A 20648-nucleotide genomic window follows, 5' to 3' on the forward strand; every position below is an offset into this window, starting at 1 on the left:
AGTGAGTTTTTTTGTTTTTTTTTCTGTTGTCTCAGAAGCTATGGCTAAGTTATTAAAACCACTGGCAAAGAAAATGTATGAAAAAAAAAGAATCTGTCTTCATAACTTGTTAACAAATAACATTTAAATAGGAGATTTTGTGGAGGCCTTACTAATTTTCTTACTTTCAAGAAGAAAAAAGAAAAAAAAACTGACTTGGTTTCTGTGTATCAGTGGAGGGCCTGAGGTCTGTCTGCTGTGGTTCTGTCTGTCACACTTCGGCCTGTGTAGTGTATCTGATGATGGTACATTTGGTTAAATGCTCAATAAACTCGTTTAAAAAAAAAATTAACAGTTGCTTTTTTTTTGTTTTTGTTGTTTTGCAAGCAAAGCTTATGTACAAACCAGAAAAACAACACAATACCATAAAACTCAGGCGTTGGAGAATATAACGAGAACAAATTCATCTTCACGTACAGCTTGACCTGAGATGTAAAGGGACAAAGCTTTTCAGGTTTGGTTGTTCTGAGGGCCGTTGAAATTTTATTTTCTTTTCTCAGTCGCTTTCCGAGCCTTCCCGGCGTCTTTGCCCTTTGCGTGATTGTGTCTTGTCTTCCTGGCCTCCCTGTCGTCCTTCCTGCTGTCGTTGCTGCTTCTGCCGACAGCAAAACAAAAGAATCGTTTCAAAATGGATCTTTGAAAAAAAATGTCGTTATGTTTTGGACATAAAATGTCGACCTCTGCGATGTTTTTCGCAAGCCCTCCTCTTCGTCTTTCTGTTTCTTTTTACTGGCGACTCCTTCGATTCTACGACGTTTGTACTCATAATCTGCAGAGTCCCTGCGCTCCACCGGCTTCTTCTCACTGAAACAAAGGATACAAACAGGTTTACTGTAGAAAAGACACGGCTAACCAGTAAATACAAATCGTGGTTTTCAAATTATTTCATTCACTGGAAGGAAAAACATGGGCCTTTGCTGGCAAAAAGCAAATCACCACCATAATCAAATGGCCGTGTCACAATTGGTTCCCGTCGAATGTTGCCCTCTCCTGGTTCCCATTACTGTAAAAACACAAACTCTTACCAAGTATTTTTGGTCAAGTTTCAAGTGCGAATATATTAGTAAACTTGAAATAAGATCAAATGAAGTTACAAGTAACATTTCAGTAACTACAGGAGTGTGTTTTAGGTCAATAAGTCCTTAATATAGATGAAAAAGTTCTAGTTTCCTTGGCATTTATTTCACTTGTAACCGGTAAGTTAGTTTCGTGATCGTGTCCAGTCGAACTCCCAAATTACGCCAACGACGACGTTTACATTGTTCTACAGAGCACAGATCAAAATGGACAAAAAACAAGCAAAACACTGAATTTACTTGAAACCTATGACTGGTTCAGATAAGGGAAACGATATGGAAAAAGCTAATGGCCAACTTTGCAACTGTGTTGGACTAAAAGCAAATTATACGTAATCATGTATATCAGTTACAAAAAAAGTAGAGATGAAGAACTTTCATGTGACATTCAGCTTTTGTGTTCACGCAAATAACTTTCCATTCAGCCGGACGAGTAAACAAAGGCAACTAATGCTGTTCAAATTACAGCCTTTGTTTACTATTGTCTGGATGAAGGCTGCAAAAAAATAAATAAATAAACTCAAATGTCATGACAGCTCTACAAATGAGAGTGTTGTCATGCCATTTATCTAGAGAGCCAGACCTTCGTTTGTTGGTGAACACAGCTGTGAGCTCTCAACTGGGGAAATAGAAGTAAACACTTGAAGCCTCACAAAGTTACATAACAGGTCACGGCCACGGTGGGGCACACATTAGAACAAGCGCGCGTGAATAAAAAACTAAAAAGAAGAATTCTGCGAGGGGATCAAATGCGTTTTTCGTGGCGCAGCAATTAAATGAAATGTCAGTTGCAGGCGAAGCCGGTAGAAACTACTCTGAAAGACCTGCAGCTGTAATTGCAGCAACAGGAGGCTCCAAAAGTATTCACTTAGGGGGTTTTATGTGGATGAAAAGCACATTTCTACATTTTTATTTGTAAAACTGCATAAAACTGCGTCTGTTTCCTCCCACTTTAGAAATACGCATTATATTCAGCTATCATTTATGCTTGGAAAGTGCAAAGGGTTTGAAAAAAAAATCTGTTTCTGTCAATAAAAGAAAAGCAAAAAATCAGATTAGTAAAGGCCTTGAAAAAAGGGGGACCTCATGCTGCGAACTCCACATTACACTGGTCAGGAGATGAAGGTCGTCAGTCTAACATTCAACCAACTTAAAGTTACCTCAGTCCTAACCTCACATCAACAATTTTCGTAGAGCTGCACGCAAGGTTAAGCATGCATCACAGATTCATAATAACTCAGCGGAGCCACTGCTCCCGGACAAAAGGGCATAACTCGCATGACTTTGGGATAAAGAGAGCAGTGTGTCACATTAAGGCCTGAAACAATTTGAAAAGAGGCAAAAATGAAAACAGATGTGGGCGTAGGAATGCGCTGAACCCAAGACAGGCCCCGAAGCCTGGATGAACGTACATATGGCACAAAAGCAGCTGATGGAAATCTTGAGAGTCGTTTTTCTCGTCCCATGCTGGAACATGTCATGTCTCCAGAATCTGAAATAAAAATCTTGGAAGTAAATCAAGTTAAAGAGCTTGCATTAAAGATCATTTTCGCCAAAAGGTGAGCAAAAAGTTTTATTTTTTCGGAGAGAATTTTTTGTTTTGGTCTTGTTTTTTTTTTGTTTTTTTTTCCAGGTATATTAAATAAATAAAAGAGATACGTTTTTTTCTTAGATTTTTTTATAGCTATATACTAAATAACTAAATATAAATTACTTAAAGGAATTTATAAATAAATACATATAAATTTATTAATTAAAAAATTGTAGGTATATTAACTAAATCTGTCGACTTGCTAACTGATAGAAGCTGATGTTAGCATTTGTTACTTAAGAGTTATCGGTGCTCTCATATTGTTGGTGATGAGCTGCGTTACATTTACGACATATTCCAATAACGTCTCCACTGCAGCTTCAAGCAGGACTTTTCGTACTAAACTCCCATCGACTTAAATCAGCAAATTAACTACATGTGCATTTTTTGTTGTTGTTGTTTGTTGTTGGGTCAAACAATAATTTTAAGCTAGTTGAGGAGTCTTTCAGTTTGATTTACACCATTTTGTGTGGACCAACGCCACATAAATAAGCGAACCTAGATGAAAAATGGGTATTGGGTGTCACCGTCGTCTCCCTCACATGCGGCCACATGTGTGCAGGAAAGCGTTGATAAGACAGACAGAAGTGGCGCCAGCGAGAATGAGCCACATTCACGATGCAAGGCCCAGATTTATGACCGCATCGCAAGTGTTGACCAAATGGCTAATCAGGTGCTCAGCTGGTGCCCATGAAGAAAAAAAAAAGAAAAGAAGGTAAGCTGTGTCAAAGATGTGTAATATATAGCGCATCGAATTTTAGCCTCGCATAATGCATTATCGACGGCGATAAATCAAGGGGCCAGGGTTTCGTAATCGCAACCAAAAACCCAACACAGCCTGAACCCTAAAGTCAACCGGGCCAACGCCTACTGGGCAGCAACCGAGGTGACTCGGTGCAAGAAAGGCGGGTCAGCGAGCGTAAATCTGCCATGTGAAGTCTCCACTCATCACTTCAGTGAACAATAAGAGTGGCTACCAACAAAGAGACGGTTAGCTCCATCTGCTTTCTCTTCATTTCACACACAATTTATTTCCAGTTCGAGGCTAAAAATAGCCCAGACCGCAATCATAAATCAAAGCTAGGCTGAAAATATGCAACCTGTGCCATGAGCACATGCGTGATACAGGAGTCGAGACCACGCGAAGGGGAATGTAGGGCAAACTTGTCAGCCGTGTGCAGATTGTGTGAGCGGCACTCTCAACCAGGCTGAAGGGATAAGTCCCTTGTGGCATTTACATCAGAATGAATGCGAAGCCGTAGTGGTGAAATCTCCTGAGTGTTTCCATAGTGTCTGTCAAGCACATGCGACTCCTGTTCCTCCTCCTGTCTTATGCGGTTAGCCCGACAGCTTCACAGCTGTCCCTGTGTCCTGCTTTCCTCTCCTGACCCTTGAGGCCGAGGCTTTAGGCGTAAATAAGGACTCAGCAATTTAAATAGGAGACTCCCTCTCTGTCAATTTGGGGCGGGGGGGAAAGAAGGTGGAACAGAATGAAAACAATTCATTGACATGGTATGTCCAATTGAACTATTTTGCACTAATTTGCATAAAGTCTGACAAAGCAAGTGTGGCATGCCAATAAAGATTCTCATAGTGAAATGACAGTGGATAAGCGGTTTCCTGGAACTGTAAGTTTTTACACCATTAGCACATATAGGAGTGTGATTGACAGCGCTAAGACCCTCCCCCTGGCCCTGATAGGTTGTTCTTGACCGGGAGTAGTGCATTTCTTCAGATGGCAATATTAGCTACAGGAGGAGGTGGAGGAGTTTGATTCTTTCAGAGATGGTCTGTCTCATATTATACTGTCCTCTTACTAGACACATAGTGTGCCTTATGTCACTGGAGTGATGAATGAGGAGGAAAATGTGAAATCAGACAAACTCCTGCCACCTCTGACCCTCAGAGAGGAAGAGGCCGAACTCCAGCCAACAGAGCGTACATGCAAATTGTATCTTGGCTAAAATTAGTTTTTACGTCTGTTTATTACCTCATTTTCGCAGCAAATGTTTTGCATATGTTGGCACTCATTTCCCCTCGCCTTGTAATAGTCATCAGGACTTGCAGCTCTTTTGCAATACGTGGCTTTTTTTTTTCTCCCCCCCACAATAGTTGTATATTTTTCCAAGACTCTCCCAGGGTTTATATTTCAGTAATCAATCGAATAGCTGGAATAAAAATCCCCTTAGTTATGCTGCATGGAAACAATTTGGCTCGGTTTATATGAATTATTTCTTCACTTGATTGGGCTTCACGCTTTGAACTGAGCAACACAGAGAGACCTTTAATCTGCTGCTCTGCAGTCAAGCTGAAGAATTAAAACTTTTCTGATGCCAACGTAAATGAAGTCCAAAGTGCAATAGTTGTTCCTTTTCTTCTTTTGTTTCCTGTAAATATTGAAATCTCCTCTGGAGAAATGTAAACATACACAGATCGGTCATAACACTGCCAGGCAATGGGACTGTGTGTGTTGTTGTTGTTGTTTTTAATAAATCAGCTCTCAGAACAGTCAGAGAGTGGACAACCACGGATGGGTGTAGGTTGGGTTAATCACCTTATCTGGGCAAGATGTTGCGACTGACCGGAGTACATCTGCACACTTTATGTGCAAAAGAGAAAGAGGCAGACAGGCACTAGATCTATGACGGGTAAATTGCATAACTGGTCCATCAGAAATAGATTCCTGATGGATGTTGCCTGATCCCACAGCTGCTCTGCAGATTCACATTCATCTTTTGTTAGAAGCACCCATGAATGGAGAAGGGGAAGTATAGGAAGAGGAGAGGGCACTCTGTACTGTCATAAATAAATAAAGGGGGAATTTAGACATAATCTCTCCAAACCAAACATACAGATTACTGGTTTAATGATAATTCCTCGAGACCCACCTGTGGCGTGACAAGGAAGACCTCTGCTGTCCTCTGTCACTGCATCGCCGTCTGTTTTTGTCATGGCCGTACTCTCTGTCTCTGTCTCTGCTGCGCTGCTGCTTCATGTAGCATTCCCAGGCCTTGGCACTATCAACCACTGCAAAGTCTGTGGACATGTTCCCTGGGATTAAAGATGAAACAGGAGAGATAAAAAAAAAAACAAAAAAAAAAACAGACAGAATCCCAGGGAGGGATGATAAACAGAAGCAGCTGCATCAGTTCTACTTAGAGATGTAAATGATGTATTTTTTTAAGTCCCTCTAGTTGTTATTTCCTTTTCTTTTGCTATGGAGGCATCTTCAAACAGAACGTTTTTTTTTTTTTTTTTTTTTAAAGTTTAGAGAGAATATGTAGGGCAGGAATCACTGAAACCCTCAGCTGTCCCAAATTTGCCTTTAGACTCTAAACTCTAAACTCGACATTTTCATAAGCATAAACAAATGTTTCTACCTGCAGATATAACCGAGAGTACATAGAAGCATTTTAATTAACATAAGTGTATAAAAACTCTTGGTATAACTTATATATATAGCTATACCAAGTATAGCTTTTAGCGATGTAATGGAAATGCTCATTTTTTGGGGGTGGGATGATTAACACCGAAATAACAATAAAAAAAAAATACTTTTTGTCAGTTTTCTCTAATCCACACAAAGTCAAATAAATACAAAAAATATTAAAATCACCACCTCTTTGAGAAAGATGTTTTATGTAAAAAAAAAAAAAAAAATTGGCAAAAAAATGACGTAGGCCATTGTTTCAGGGAGGTGACAATTTGCTTTTTGTAGCCAGTAACAAGTTTCAGGCATAATTCTGACTCAATGTCAGAGCACTCTTCTCAACAGAATTGGCAGAGTTTAGTTTTATTTTATTTATTTATTTCACAGGCTTTTGTTTCAAAGCACAGACCACAAATTTTCAATGCAACTGATGTCAACGCTTTCCAAAACCCTGAAATCAACTTATGGAACTTTTTTCTGTTCCAAAAACAGTATTATGTGGTTTTCTCCTGTTGAAACAAAGAACTGTAGCCAAGTTTTTGAACCTAAAGAACCTGGAAATGCTGGAGATGTAAATAAAACAGATACACTGTTTTCATACTCCTCTCACATTTTCTATCAGAAAGAAACGTCTCAGTTGAAAAAGAACCATTTTCAGTCTGCCAAATATGAATAATTTTGGGCCTAACTTTACGTTGAGATTCCCCACGTGGTAATTGTGTCTCCAGGATACATACATCGCTTACCGACAAAACATGGATACAGGGAAGTCGAGGGCTCCTCAATGTTCCCAAGATTGTCGCTGAAACGGAAAATGAAGGACATTTTTCAAGCAAAGAACTTTAACCAGACATTCCCTTCGCCCTCATTGCTCCCCAAACGGTTCAACATCTGCCACTAGCTGTTGACACACGGTACTCCTTATGTCATTCGCTCTATGCAGTGTTCCAGACCATTGCTATGATAAAGACAAACAGTGTGAGCAAACAAATTCGCCAGCGAATCGGCTGCAAAGAAAATAGAGCACAACTCCGCATTATGATCAAAGCACTTCTCCAAATGTGCTGCTGTGTTTTCCAAGTGTTTGAAGTGACTGGCTCGTTGTCAAGGCTCAGTGTGCGCTGGCCAACCCGTGGAGAATGGATGGAGGGCATATTACGGATACTGCTAGATCTTCTGCCCTCCACATGGCTTGGACGCTCAGCGCTTCCAACAGAAAACTTCCGAGAGCGCTGAGGATGAAGTGAAATTGTATGAAGCTCATCCAGCAGTATGAGTCCAAACCGCCGTGTGCTAAAAATAAAAATCTAACAGTCCGAGACACCTAAAATGTAGTTTTTATTATTTCAGGCATTAGCAGATAAAGGGGTTGCTCATGAATGGAATATGGTGAATGAAGCAAAGATGGATCTGGACGGGGCATGTGGCTCAGAGCAAAGAACTGACGGGGGATAAAATGAAATCTGGACTTAATGTTGCAGTAAAAGTAAAAACATTCTGATATTTAATGCGCTATTTAACATATATCATTACAAGTTCTTGCGAAAGCGCTCTGTACTCCTAGAACTTTTTCACATTATGCCGCATTAAAACCACAAACTTCACTTATCAGGAGACTTGAGACTAATATGTAACGGCTAAAATGGCGACAGCTTACACTGATATGAAAAATAAAACATTGTAACAGAAACAGTCACGTTGAAGAACTTATGAGGCTCAGGTTCAAGTATCGCATAGGTTTGGGGTCTTGTTTTCATGGTTATTATCCTTATTAGATGTATTAAACAACTAGCAGTTCAGTTTTATTCTAAAATAATCTAATTGGCGACTCACACTTCAAAGATGTGAATCGTAGCTCGTTTTAGCCGCTAGCTAAGGACGAGCGGAAAAACGGAAGGTGCGTGAAGTATTCTTCTTGTCTGTTCTAAACACAATTGTACGCCACACCTTTTGGACTTCATATGCAAAAGACTTTGAATGCAAAAGACTTTTGAAAACCATGTATTGTTTCTCATCCACCCAATATAAAGGAAGACTTTGCTTTATCTCTGTGAATCTCAATTAAGTTTTTGTCTGTAACTTACCAAAATTATTGCATGCATAATAAAATCTAGGCTGAATGTTTCAGGCAACGATTTTTTTTAATCTTAAATACCTTGGCATTGAATTAAATATTCTAAATTGTTCTGTGTTTGTTTCAAAGTGATTACTTTGAGGAGCTTACAAATAAATTAGAATACTAACCTATGGTAGAACCTTGAGCAAACAATGCAAAATGAGCAGGAGAAAAATCCGGAACAGACAGAAATTTAAATAAAACACTACCTCCTTTGAAATACAAAAGACAAAACAGATCATGCAGATAGAATAATAATATAAAGCAGCAGTGACATAGTCTTTCCCAAAACACTGCAAGAATGTAAATGTATTAAAAATAAATTTGTGAGGCAGAGCAGCATTAAGCATGCCAAGTCATGCCGGAAATACCTGAAGTTCCTTATATCCTGAAGTAGAAGACTGGTCAGCTAAAGTACGGCAGAAACTGTTGGTGTAAAATGATGTACATGTGTGTCTAAAAATAAAACAAATAAAAAAGAGGGGGAGGGGGGGACAAAGGAAGTGATTCATGAAGGCACAGAGGAGATGGCTGGCAGAGTTCATAGGAACAGTAAGTCCCTGGAGGATGTAAGGATTTGGCAACTGGACTCAGATGTGAGAAGAAAAACATTTTCAGGACGAAGTCCAGAGTGAATTCAGGAACACGTCAGATACGGCAAATTAGGAGATAGGAAAAGAAAAGGGATTTAGGACAGAAAGAGACAGGAAACTTCAGAGACAGACAAACATGTAGAGATTGAGACAAGCTGGACGCAGACAACATCCAAAAGAAACAAACCTACCATCAAACAAAACCGGAGACGGGCTGAATTTGTGTCCGTATCAAAAAAAAAAAAGGGAGTTTGGGGTACAACGTGGCTCCCATCTGATCTTAGTTGTATAAATTAAGAGTCAAAGTGTGGGAGTCTGCAGATAGTTTATGACACAGATCAGAGGAGCACAGTGAGTGATGTCCTGGATACTGATAAACAGGAGGCTCTAGGCATAAACAAGCTTTTAATCAGATTTCTACCTTATTTGGCGATTTGTGTTAGTTGTAAGATGAGCAACAGCATACAATGAAAAATACCATCAAGCCAGAATGTGAGAGAGCACCAATTTCTTATTCTCTAGTTCTAAAAAAAAACACACACACACTTTGACTGTTTCAGAAGTCAAACCAAGGAAAGTATTTTTTATTTTTTTTGCACTTATTTTAATTGCTTCTTTCATCTAGGTCAAATCTCCCGATCAGTGAAATAATTTTCTGGTACTGTTCCAGTTTCATCTACAATCTATTCTGATGGTCCAGCACAATCAGCGTATGTTCTGAGAAAACAAACACACGTCAGAAATAATAAACTCACCTGCTATGTGTGTTGGTGGGGGACTCAGATTGGTAAAACTGGAAAAGTGAAGCTGAAAGGAAAACAAAAATATGTAAATACTGTGTTATCAAGTCAGGCACATGAAATCATGCTGGTTCACAGACTTAGAAAAGCTAAGTATTTTATTGATGCTAAGTTTGATGTATCTATAGAAGTAATTGATAAAATAATGGAAGTTTCAGACAAACTGCCTCAAAATTATTGTGGCTTTTTTAAACTTCAGCATCTGGTTTGTAAACTGGGACGCAGTCGTAAAATTCAAGTTTTGAACTTTGAGAGTTCCCAGAATTTTGCAACCTTAGCCAACATCATTGACAAAAATATAAGGGAGTAAACAAGAACTCGCTATTTTGTTTGTTTAAAACAGCAAATATCCTTTGAATACCAGTCTCTTAATTATATTCACATTATATGGTGTATTTAAGCGTTTCTAAATGTGTTGTTAACATTAGATTCAGGAAACAACAAAAGGCAACAAAAATTAATTTGTCTTTTTGGATACATGAAGTACGTAAAAGCCCCCTTTTTTCTCCTTTGAGTTTTGGTCCTTAATTAATTAAAATATGACTTAAAAATTACAGACAACATTACCATCCTCATTATGAGACTGTGACGCAACAACAGAGTCTTCAGTCGGAGGCTTATTCATAACCACCGTACCACAGACTGCTGCAGGACATAATCCTTCCCACAGTCAATGGCGTCCACAACAACTCTTTGAAGACAATTATATAACACGAGTTGCCACAACATTCGATTTCCCTCTGGGATTAATGAAGTATTATTAAATTGCACAAGTCATACCAGACCAAAAGCAATGCAGTGCATACAAGCTCCAGAAGGAGTGAGATTAGAGTTGCCTCCAAACTTAACATCAACAAATGTGGCAGGTCCTAAACATGAGCTGCACAGTTAATTGTCCGACTTGTGATGCTGCTCACATTTTACGAGAGCTAGCAAAACAATCAGCTCCAAATTACACACTCAACTTGCACTGAACAACAGCATGCGTACACGAGAATCAAGAATAAGCCCAGGCACATTAACATCTGGCTACTATCCTTTCTTTTCTTTTTTTTTCCCCTCCCCCCCTCAAATAATGACCCCTAACGTGAGAATAGCTTGGTGCAGCTTTTCGAGATAAAACACAATTAAGTACTTGAAACAGAAGGAATAATTATATGAGCCATTGCACAAATTTCTGTACGCTGCCCCGAGGACCAAGCTAACCCTTCATGTGAGAGGAAAAGTAGAAAACGTTTTCTTTTAAAACAGACGAGTCGTACAGTCGAGAGAGCAAGAGTACGAGATCTCAGACACATGGAAACACGCTGGAAGAACAAAGCTTAAAAAAAAAAATGCTCACAAACTTCTAAGTCGTAGACAACAAAGCTAAAAGTGTAGCACTGAAGGCCTTCGGGCGATTCATTTAAAGACAGCTAACCAAAAGACAGTGTGATTCATCTAGAACATGCACCTGAGACAACTCATCACAAGATGAGGTCACCGTGTGAAACACCTCGTAAATACTGACCGCCACATATAAGAGTGATTAAAAAGAACAGAGGGAAAAACAACAAGCAATGCGTGCCTCTCACCATAGCACACAGACATTAAACGTGCGTTTACAATGAGCACCAGTCTGTTCACGCAGATGCAGGCAAAGTTAGCGTGAGTGAGTAATTGCTTCTACCTGCAGTGAGTGTTTGATAAGGACTGTACTTTTATGCTTGGCAGCATATGAGAGAGCTAATGGCTAAGGGCTAATGGCTGCAGACTGTGTTTGTGTGGCTCTCTGTCTCATGTTAATGTTTCACAGAGGTGCAGGCTGCAGACTCTTAGATGGCGCTGATATTTCACTGTGTTGTAGACCAACCGTGGCTGCTTTCCAGAGCAGAAGAATATGTGGCTACAGGAAAGATTGTGGTGCCACACACTCTTAAAACTCTCGCCAGGTCATCCTGTCTTCCCTTTCCAGCTATAGGTTTTTGATAATTGAACGAAGAATGTCTAAGGTCTAAAAAAAAAATCTAAATTCCTGCACTTCCGATAGCAAATGTAAGAACTAAGGAATAAGGTAATGTGACCACTCAAATTCCCAGTGCAAAGATGAGTGTGTAGAAGATTCATACACTTTTCCTGCAGTAAAATTCAAGCACTTTCAAAGCATTTCTAAGGTAAGTTTTCAAACTTCTCCAGCAACACACTTTAGAGATAAAACACTACAAATGAACTAAAGTAGACGGTTTCAATATACTATTTTATGATACCTTTTATTGCTGTTCATAATGTATTGTTAGAGTAATCTATGTGGCATGGACAACATAAACTAAAATATAACAGTACTTTATGTTTTGAAATGTCTCATTCAAAACATGAAAGATATTTCATGTTTTGACCATACAGGACCATACTTTGTTTGGTCCTGTTTGAAGCGGGGCTGGGCATTTATTGCATCGTTAACAAACACAAAAAAACTGTTTCAAGTATAAAATATAAGACAACCTTTATTTCAGTCACACAGAACAAAACTGTGCAGTTTAAATGTAAAGAATGCTCAAGAAATCAAGCACTTTCCAAGCCTTGAAATCACCTAATTAAAATTCCAGCATTTTTCAAGGACCTTGTATGTATGTAGCATATTATCAATTTCTGGAAGTCAGTACCTGGACACATGTCCCTCAGTATCACCAGCTTTGCACTAAAGAGATGAAGAGGGCAGAATATACTGCTTCAAGAACATTTCTATTAATATGCATTCTCCTTTTCATCCTGCAGACAGTGTTTCTGGCTCAGTGTTTACCTATTTAGTGATGCTTCTCTCCAAGGTATTGCTGCCATTAACTCTCTGTACTTTCTCCCTTTGGTATGAGGTGTGTTCTTGGAACAATACTGTGTGTCTCTTCTCCAGCCTGCAGCTAGTCACAGCAGATGGTTGCTGATACTTTGTTTGGTCCTGTTTGAACCGGGGCTGGGCATTTATTGCATCGTTAATCGTTTTTTGCGATACGTTTCTTATCGTGACAATAATTTTGATTTATCACTGTCACGATAAATTTTGATTAATGATGTTTAAAAGTCATCAAAGCAGTTCGTACTGTCAGGTTTGTTTTTTATTTTTATTTTTTCTACTGTTTGTCCAATGAAAGCATCAATAGATATCAGCACATTTGAAAACATGATTAGTTATTGTTTTCAGGTTAATGATGCAAATAACATGTCTTTTTTTTAGAGCAGTATTTAGAAAAGGAGTTAAAAATAGTTTTTATCGTCACTTTTACTGACATCACAATAGCACCACAAAATATTGTGATAAAAATGTAAGTCTGTATCGACCAACCCCAATGTTGGAAGTTATTTTATTATGTTGTGTACTATTCATTAAGGATTTCAAATTATTTGAATTTATTTGGCAATATTCTTCTGCTCAGCTCAATACTTGGAGCAAAAGTAGACAGATCACAGATCAGCACTAAAGTGGGTCTTGTCATAGGACATTTGCTCATGTTGCAGCCTACGCATAAAAAAAACATGAGCTTAGCTGTGGTTAAGCTCTGCAACTTTCCTGACTGTAGTGACCTACTAACCAGCTGAAGAGTCCTGTGTTCCACATGTGAGTGACACAGGTTCAGCTTCAGGTGTAACGACATATTTGTGCAGCACAATCTGCACCTATGTAATGCATTTGGCACCTGATGTGACCTCAATGGAAAAACAAACGGAAAAATAAAATAAAAAACCCGGCTCAGTCTTTTCCTCTGCGCTGTTCCCCACAGTGAGTCTGCTCAGCACATTTCTCATGCTACAATATGCACACCAAGCACTTTGCTCTTTTTTTTTTTTCTTTTATTATTTATTTTTTGCACAGACTATTTTTATCATGTTAGACATTTGCGAGGAGGCTGGGCCGGCGACTTAAAGAACACGAGTAGCCTAAGCAGTGAAAAAAAAAAAAAAAAAAAACTTTGAATATACACTTCAAAGCTATAGTGTTTTCTGTTCAAAGCTGCAGTCAGCAGGATGTTTGATATTTTGGTTGCATTACCAGCCCTGGCATGGCTTTGCTGCACGATATGGGGCTCACAGGATGAGGGGTAACAGTGGGGTCTAAGCTGCAGTGTTTCTATTTTGGAGCCTTTGAAGGGGGAAAAAAAAACGTTATATCCGCAGCTGTGTGCTTTTTGCCAGGAAGTCCTTCTGGATTTTTATATATATATATATATTTTTTATCTCATCCACTCCAAAACCCAAAAGGAAGTCCAGTGACTGACAGCCCTGGCAGACCACCTCCTGGACAGAACTACAGACACCTGGCTGACTATAAACCTGCACTGCAGCCAGTGCAATGCCTCAAAATGTGCTGCAAACTTATCAGTGTTCACCTCTGTGCTTTTACTCCACAGGGTTGCATATTTGGACATGTGTTGCAGCTTCACAAAAAACACTCTCAGAGCACCATTAGTCATTTGTGCAGCTGGATGATGAGTTATGCGGACAGCAGGAGGTTCCCCTCGGGCCCCGCTCACCTAAACAGCCTCTGTGTTCAATCTAAATTTGATCCATCTGCTTTTTTTAAGTGACATAATTTGTGTGTGTTGGCAAATTAATCCCGGGAAACAAACAAGTAAGCATCTAAGCATAGTGTAAAGGAGTACTGACATACATTTGCGGGTATAAACATAAAGGTTTTGCAGCATGGTGACTTACAGGGCGGAGGCACAAATGAGAACACGGTGCGGACGTTGACCGAACGTGGCATGTCGTAATTGGTGATGGTGTCCTTCTTGTGGGAAATCCTCGCTACTGACTGTAATGCAACAAACAGCCGAGTTACAAATAAAAAAAAACAAAACATGCACACTCTGGATTATAGATCTTTGCAAAGAAAACGAGGATCACACAAATAAAAATAAAGATGGAATTAAGAAACCTTACTGCTTAATCTCGCTCATGACTTTAAAAATTAAAGTCAACCCTAAATTTAAATATCCTAAAGCAGTTTTCAACCTTTTCTTAAAGAAGAATTAAAACCTTTTCAGATTGTTTTGTGTGTTTAATTTGAAAATGTGTGAATTTTTCATGTCGTTTCAGCAACAGATTGGAATGTTTATGTACAAAAGAAACCCAATCAATACTCTCAATGTATAAAAAAGACACTAACCTTTTTGTTTGACACTAAATAGAATAACCTTTCCTGTTTTGAAGGAAAGTTAAAACAACCTTTATAGAGTCAATAAAGAGTGCTCCATGTAGATGTTATTTTAATATCTGAGAACTATCCTTGGTACTGTCCAAAACTTTGCATGGGTCTTCCATTTGTAATTGTAAAAGACCTGACTGCGTTATTTATCTCATGTACAAACAAAACCTTTCTTTTTTTTGTCTCATCTTTTAATTTCTTGTTCTGTTTGGAAGCCCAGCAGATTTGGACCAATACAGCTTTCACTATAGTGCTTCACTTGATATGGTTCATACATAAACTCTTCATGGACTCATGGAGCTCTATGGATGGACGTGCTGATCCGTTCATCTGAACTGAGATGGACAAATATGTGCTGACATGGAGTAGCTGTGTTTTCTTGAGTTAAAATTGCTCAGGATGACACTCCTGTCATAAAACCGTTCTACTGGATTCAATTTAAAACCACAATTTACAAAACTTTTGTCAAAACTAATGTGTTGTGTTTGGATTACTTTTTATGTTTTGATCATTTTAATGTCTTAATTTTACACGTGGCCTTCCTTCTGTGTTTACATCTCTTGTTTTATTTTTACTTAATGATCTTTCTCTTTATAATCTGAGCTTTTGGGGTTTTATGACCGTGTCATGAGATGGGCTCCGTGAACAAAGGCAGATTTGACTTGATGCAATGATGGCTATAAAAGTGTACCGCAACCTTGTGTAGCTAAATGTTCTTCACAAAACAACAGAGGCGCTGCATCCGCATCCTTTTTCCGGAAGGGTCGAGGGGATCAGATCTTTCTCTTTAATTTGTCATCCATCCATAGCTATAAATAGCTTTGGAGGCCGTGTCTTTTCCCCTCACTACACAAACACAAACACACACACACACACACACACACACACTACCTGAGTATCTTTGGCTGCATCGGTGCGACAAGGGCGTGCTTTCTCTCTGCTTCTCCTGCTTCTCCCTTTGCCTCCACGCCTAGTGGTCTTAGCTTTTCTTCGTCTGTTGATCGGGCGATAAAAGGCGTGCAACGCACACAACTTGACGTACATTTATGTGACAATTATGCAGTACAACACCAAAAAGTTGGTCACTGAAGCTTTTTTTCTCCCTCCAAACAGGCTTAAATCATGAGCATATGTTACGCTGATGTGAACTTATAATATATTAAAAACACCACATTAGTTTAGCCTAATCCTTCTCCCCTGCATCAACCCTCCACTGGTCCATTAGTGCATTAAACCTCCTTATCTGGGTCATTTTGTCTTCTTCTTACAACAGTCCCTTAATGACATCTACCCCCCATGTACACGCATACACACCCACTCTAAAACACCAGCCCCTTACAGAGAAAGACACACACACACACACACACACACACATAGATAGGACACTACTAACCTCTTTCTGTCACTAGAACTTAATCAGAGGAAGAGAGAGAGAGAGGAAGAAACACATGCAAAAGGAGAGTAACAGTTATATCCAATGGCAGCTCATTAATGAACAGTTTCCAGTTACTTGGTGTCTCTTTTCATCTTTGAAGGAAATTCATACAGTTTAGCAAGAGCTTTGCTCCAATAAGAAGGCTATAAAAATATTCTTTTTCAATATTTTTATGAATTAGATATGCAAAAATGTGATGTAACTGCTAAATGTTGTTAAGAAAAGCACATCATGTGCAGGACTGGGCTGCGTGAGTCTGCAGCACGCTGCAGAGCGACTTCCTGCATCCCTTCTGGTCCTGCTCTGTCAAACTGAGTGGGTTAGATCTGTGACCCCGCGTAGCGCTCAGATTTACATGACCTCCCCTGAAGGGTAACCTTGCCCATGGTTGAGAACATCATCAAGAATCTTTAATTAAATAACGCGTCCTGCCAGTCCAGTCCATCCTGACAGTCAGGCCTGTGGTGAGTATCTTCTTTAACGATCGAGCTAAAGGACATTTTATATATTTTAGTTTGATGATGGCTAGTAAACAAAACAGTATTGGGTGATATATAGCAACAAATATTAGGTTTTGATCTTTTTTTTTTTCAATTATTGCACATAGAATGCACTAAAGTAGAATCAGCTAATACAGATAAGTTGCACAGGCACAGGATATATGGCAAATATGAAGGATGAAGAATGTTAAATGGACAAAAATAAGACAAAAAAAAAGTAAGGTTATGTCATTTCGTCTTTACATTTCCTTAATTACGATATTTGGTTTCCGATGCAAATACTTGTCCTTTGTATGAATGAAATAATGTATTCCATTTCTTCTGATTTTTAATAAATAATTCTATAATTCATTAAAGAAGTAATTCTCTCCATTTCATACATTTCTTTTACAAATCCAATCCGTACTTCTTTTGTTGAAAGACCTTTATTTTGCCATGTCCCCATAATTGCTGTAAAAAACATCTTACTGACCTGCAGGATTTCCTAGATGGTCTGCCTGAGTTAGTAGAATCACACATCACCTCCACTTCATATTTAGCTTGCTCCCTCTTGAAGCCAGGCAGAAATACCAATGTCAATATCTGCCCTCTGTCTGTCTGTATTGTCCCATAAAAGGACAGTTCTCTTTTTAAATATTGATAACACACACTCTTACCATGGCATTAGCGATATGTTGTGCTTGGAAGGCTTGGAGCTTAGCATGCTTCATACGGTACGCCTTCCAGCTTTCTTCATCGAAACCGTAGTTAAAGTAATCCGTGATATCAGCCCCTAAACATAAAAGAAACAGTTAAGAAGTCTTAATTTGAATGGTGAAAAAAAAAACACAAAATGAGATTACAGATTATGTACGTTAACTAATAACAATTTACCAGACTTCCTCCATGGCTTTTCCTCTACAGGCTCCACATCCTGCTTTGGCTCTTTGACTTCCTGGACATTCTGAACCACATCTTCGTCCTCCTCTTTTTTACAGCCTGATGAACATTTTCACATTTGTTTTTTTAATTACATAAATAAAGACAACTGCTGAGCATATACTTTTTTTTAGTTAAAATGCTAAAGAATAAATGTATTATTTTATTTTTTATTTATTCATTAATATAATGAATATTTTAGAAATAAAACAATCAAAACAATAAAACACAAATAAACTAAATTTATCTTCTATGTATGTTTGAAGACTGGATAAAGATAGCTTCTTTTCTTAAACATGCATGTTTCTTGTTTCGTTTTTTTTAAGTAATTTTAAAAGGCTACATACCAACTGGATCTGTCCTTATTTCAGAATTGGACTCAGGATTCTCAGGTAACTGCTCAGAGCTGCAAGAAATCACATTGATGCCGCTGTTACCTGCATCATTATGAGAATAACCTGAACTCAGACAAACACTTTGGACTGAGCTGAGTGCTAATAGCCCCATTTCAAATGGTGCTTTGAAATGGAGGGCTAATGCACTGCGCCTCCTCTCCAGAACATTACGAAAGTATATCTCAAAGCAACACCTTGACAGAAGTAGGTTCCTGACAAATAATGCAGGTTCATACATATGTCCTAGAGGCAAAAAAACAAACAAAAAACACACTGCAGTTTTAGAAACATCAGCAGTTCCATTATCACTGACCCAGCCCATCAACGAGAGGTTTTGGATTTTCCCTTCAAACAGAAACACAATTATTTTTTGCCTCTCTACAAGTCTTACATCTTTCTTCTTCTATAATTAGTGCAATTTATTTTATTTTATTCTTTTAAATCTATCAAAAACTCTACATTTCTATTTTAAATTGTTGATCAAGTTTCAGTTTTCACTTTGCATCCTAAGCCTCAGCCAATTAGGCCTAATTTCAACCAACAACAAATAAGGCTCTTGCGCTTTAAACACAGTATATCATTCCCACAACAAATTCAAATGCAATTTCAGTGGCACTCCATGCTCCATTTAATCTGAGGGGTAAAGCCAACCACAGGAATAATCAATGCTACGCTTGCGCGACTGGTTACATTCATATTTCTAGCACATAAACAAGCGCTCTTTCCCTGGCAGTAGATTTAATGAGCATGATATATCCATTCACGTTCCAATAGGCTGACTTCACGGCACATTACAGGCGGTGCACACTGTGCCGTCACATGTACTGTGTGAAACTGTAACGATCGCAGCCATTAACGCAGGCGGAACACTGCATTCTACCTGAATACCTTGTCTCCATGCAGCAATAAGATGTCATTATTATGGCATCATCGTCACATCTATACTACTATCAGATTAAACTTGAAAGCTTGTTGACGAATAATAATTTTGTCAAATTATTATTATTTTTTTAAATAATTGAGAGTGATTAATAGCTACATTTGTAAAAGAAAAACAAAACCCTGAGATAAACCAGAAAAAAGGTGATAAGAGTTATAAAAAAAAGTTGACAAACTGAGGTGTGATTGTTAGAAAATAAAATATTAAGAATGAGAACAGAAAATAAAATTACACAAAATACTTTTAAAAGTCTAAATGTTTTCATTCCAAACTTTTAATAATAATAATGAAAAAAAATAATCATAGATTGACTTCCAAAAGTATCCTACAAATCTGTTGACAGGTTACATGCTGAGACTTTAATGTAACCAAAGCTGAAAATTAACACTGCGCACCATTCGAAACATGGTGGTGGCTATTTTGCTGTGAGGATGCTATTCATCAGCAAAGACAGAGATGTTTAAAATTGATGAGAAGATGGATGGAGTTAATTATGGGGTAATTCTAGAGCAACAGATGTTATATCCTGAACAAAACTGGCATGGAAGCCATCTTCTGTGTTGGAGCGGTAGCTTATCTACAGCTGAAAGGAAGCACTCAGATAAGCTCACCAGGAAAACCAGCTTTGTGCAGCAGGTGGTGGGAGACAGAGGACTAAGGGGCTAAAATAACATTATTGGTGGACGATGTATCCCACTCCATTGTAAGACTTTACAGCTCCCAACAATCTCAACAAATGTTCATATGCAGGTTAGTATTTGCACAGTTTTAATTTATTTTAAATACAATTTCTCCTGGTATCTGCACATCTCTGCCTTTCTGGTTTTTATCATTTTAAAAAAAAATTAACCTACCCAGTTGCACATTACTTTGCCAGTTCATAATTTTATTTTATTCTGTTTAATAATCTATCTTTGTGTAAACGTACTTTCTTTGATAGTCACTTTGCTGCTGTCACACTATAATAAAGCATATATTTCATACCTTATCATCTATGTCGCATACAGAATGAAAATAGAAGACTGGCTTCTGAATATTTTCTTGTGATAGTGTTGATATAAATAGTGTCTTGTTTGCTGCTGTTATAAATAACATACCTATGAGGACTCTGGTAAATTTCTGTCTCCTTGTCATGGCTGTCATATGTCCCTAAAAGAAACGCAAACATACATGTCATTGGAAGCCTATAGTCTGATAACTGACCATAACGTTATAAAATAACGAAATGTAGCAATTTTGAACTTAGCTACATTGAAACGGGTCGTCGTCTTCATCAGGACCCATGTATTCTGAATCCCAAAAGAACATTTAGGAGAAAATAAATTGCTAAAATGATCACTGTATTTCTTCCTGCAAGCTTGTAAATAAAGAAAATTGTAAAAATGTAAAATTTAGGGATTATGTAAACTGCTGTTCCCGAGGAAAGCCGTCACGCGCAGTGATAACCAACTGTAATTATCTTAACCGCTTAATTTTCCAATAAAGCAAACGTTTAACGTTTGTTTTTTTTAAAAAAATAAATGCAATAATTAAATATTGCGTTTGTAAATTTGTCGTTTCTTCGGTTTGTGTTTTTGTTTGTGGAGACACGACACTTTTAAAAACACATTCAGATATATATATATATATATTTACTCAA

The 20648-nt window shown here is 38.2% G+C and overlaps 1 protein-coding gene across 1 annotated transcript; it reads right to left on the bottom strand.

The window, feature by feature from the left end:
• Nucleotides 1-6: 6 nt before the first annotated feature.
• Nucleotides 7-20621, bottom strand: fip1l1a (FIP1 like 1a (S. cerevisiae)). Its single transcript, XM_016670750.1, has 13 exons — nucleotides 20260-20621; nucleotides 20107-20158; nucleotides 18022-18080; nucleotides 17630-17734; nucleotides 17413-17528; nucleotides 17229-17305; nucleotides 15713-15815; nucleotides 14329-14428; nucleotides 9601-9652; nucleotides 6883-6938; nucleotides 5595-5757; nucleotides 718-843; nucleotides 7-634 (listed from the first exon to the last, which is right to left on the bottom strand). The coding sequence occupies exons 1-13, from the start codon at nucleotides 20315-20317 to the stop codon at nucleotides 523-525; spliced, it is 1179 nt and encodes a 392-aa protein (XP_016526236.1). The 5' UTR covers nucleotides 20318-20621; the 3' UTR covers nucleotides 7-522.
• Nucleotides 20622-20648: the final 27 nt, after the last annotated feature.

The sequence above is a fragment of the Poecilia formosa genome, unplaced genomic scaffold, assembly GCF_000485575.1.
Source record: "Poecilia formosa unplaced genomic scaffold, Poecilia_formosa-5.1.2 Scaffold37, whole genome shotgun sequence".
NCBI lineage: Eukaryota > Metazoa > Chordata > Actinopteri > Cyprinodontiformes > Poeciliidae > Poecilia > Poecilia formosa.

Coding starts and splice junctions, on each gene's coding strand:
- fip1l1a (XM_016670750.1), bottom strand. CDS start 20,317: ATGTTCTTTTGGGATTCAGAATACATGGGTCCTGATGAAGACGACGAC. Junction 18,081..20,106: donor ATTTACCAGAGTCCTCATAG/GTATGTTATTTA, acceptor GATTTCTTGCAG/CTCTGAGCAGTTACCTGAGA. Junction 14,429..15,712: donor ATGCAGCCAAAGATACTCAG/GTAGTGTGTGTG, acceptor GTTGCATTACAG/TCAGTAGCGAGGATTTCCCA.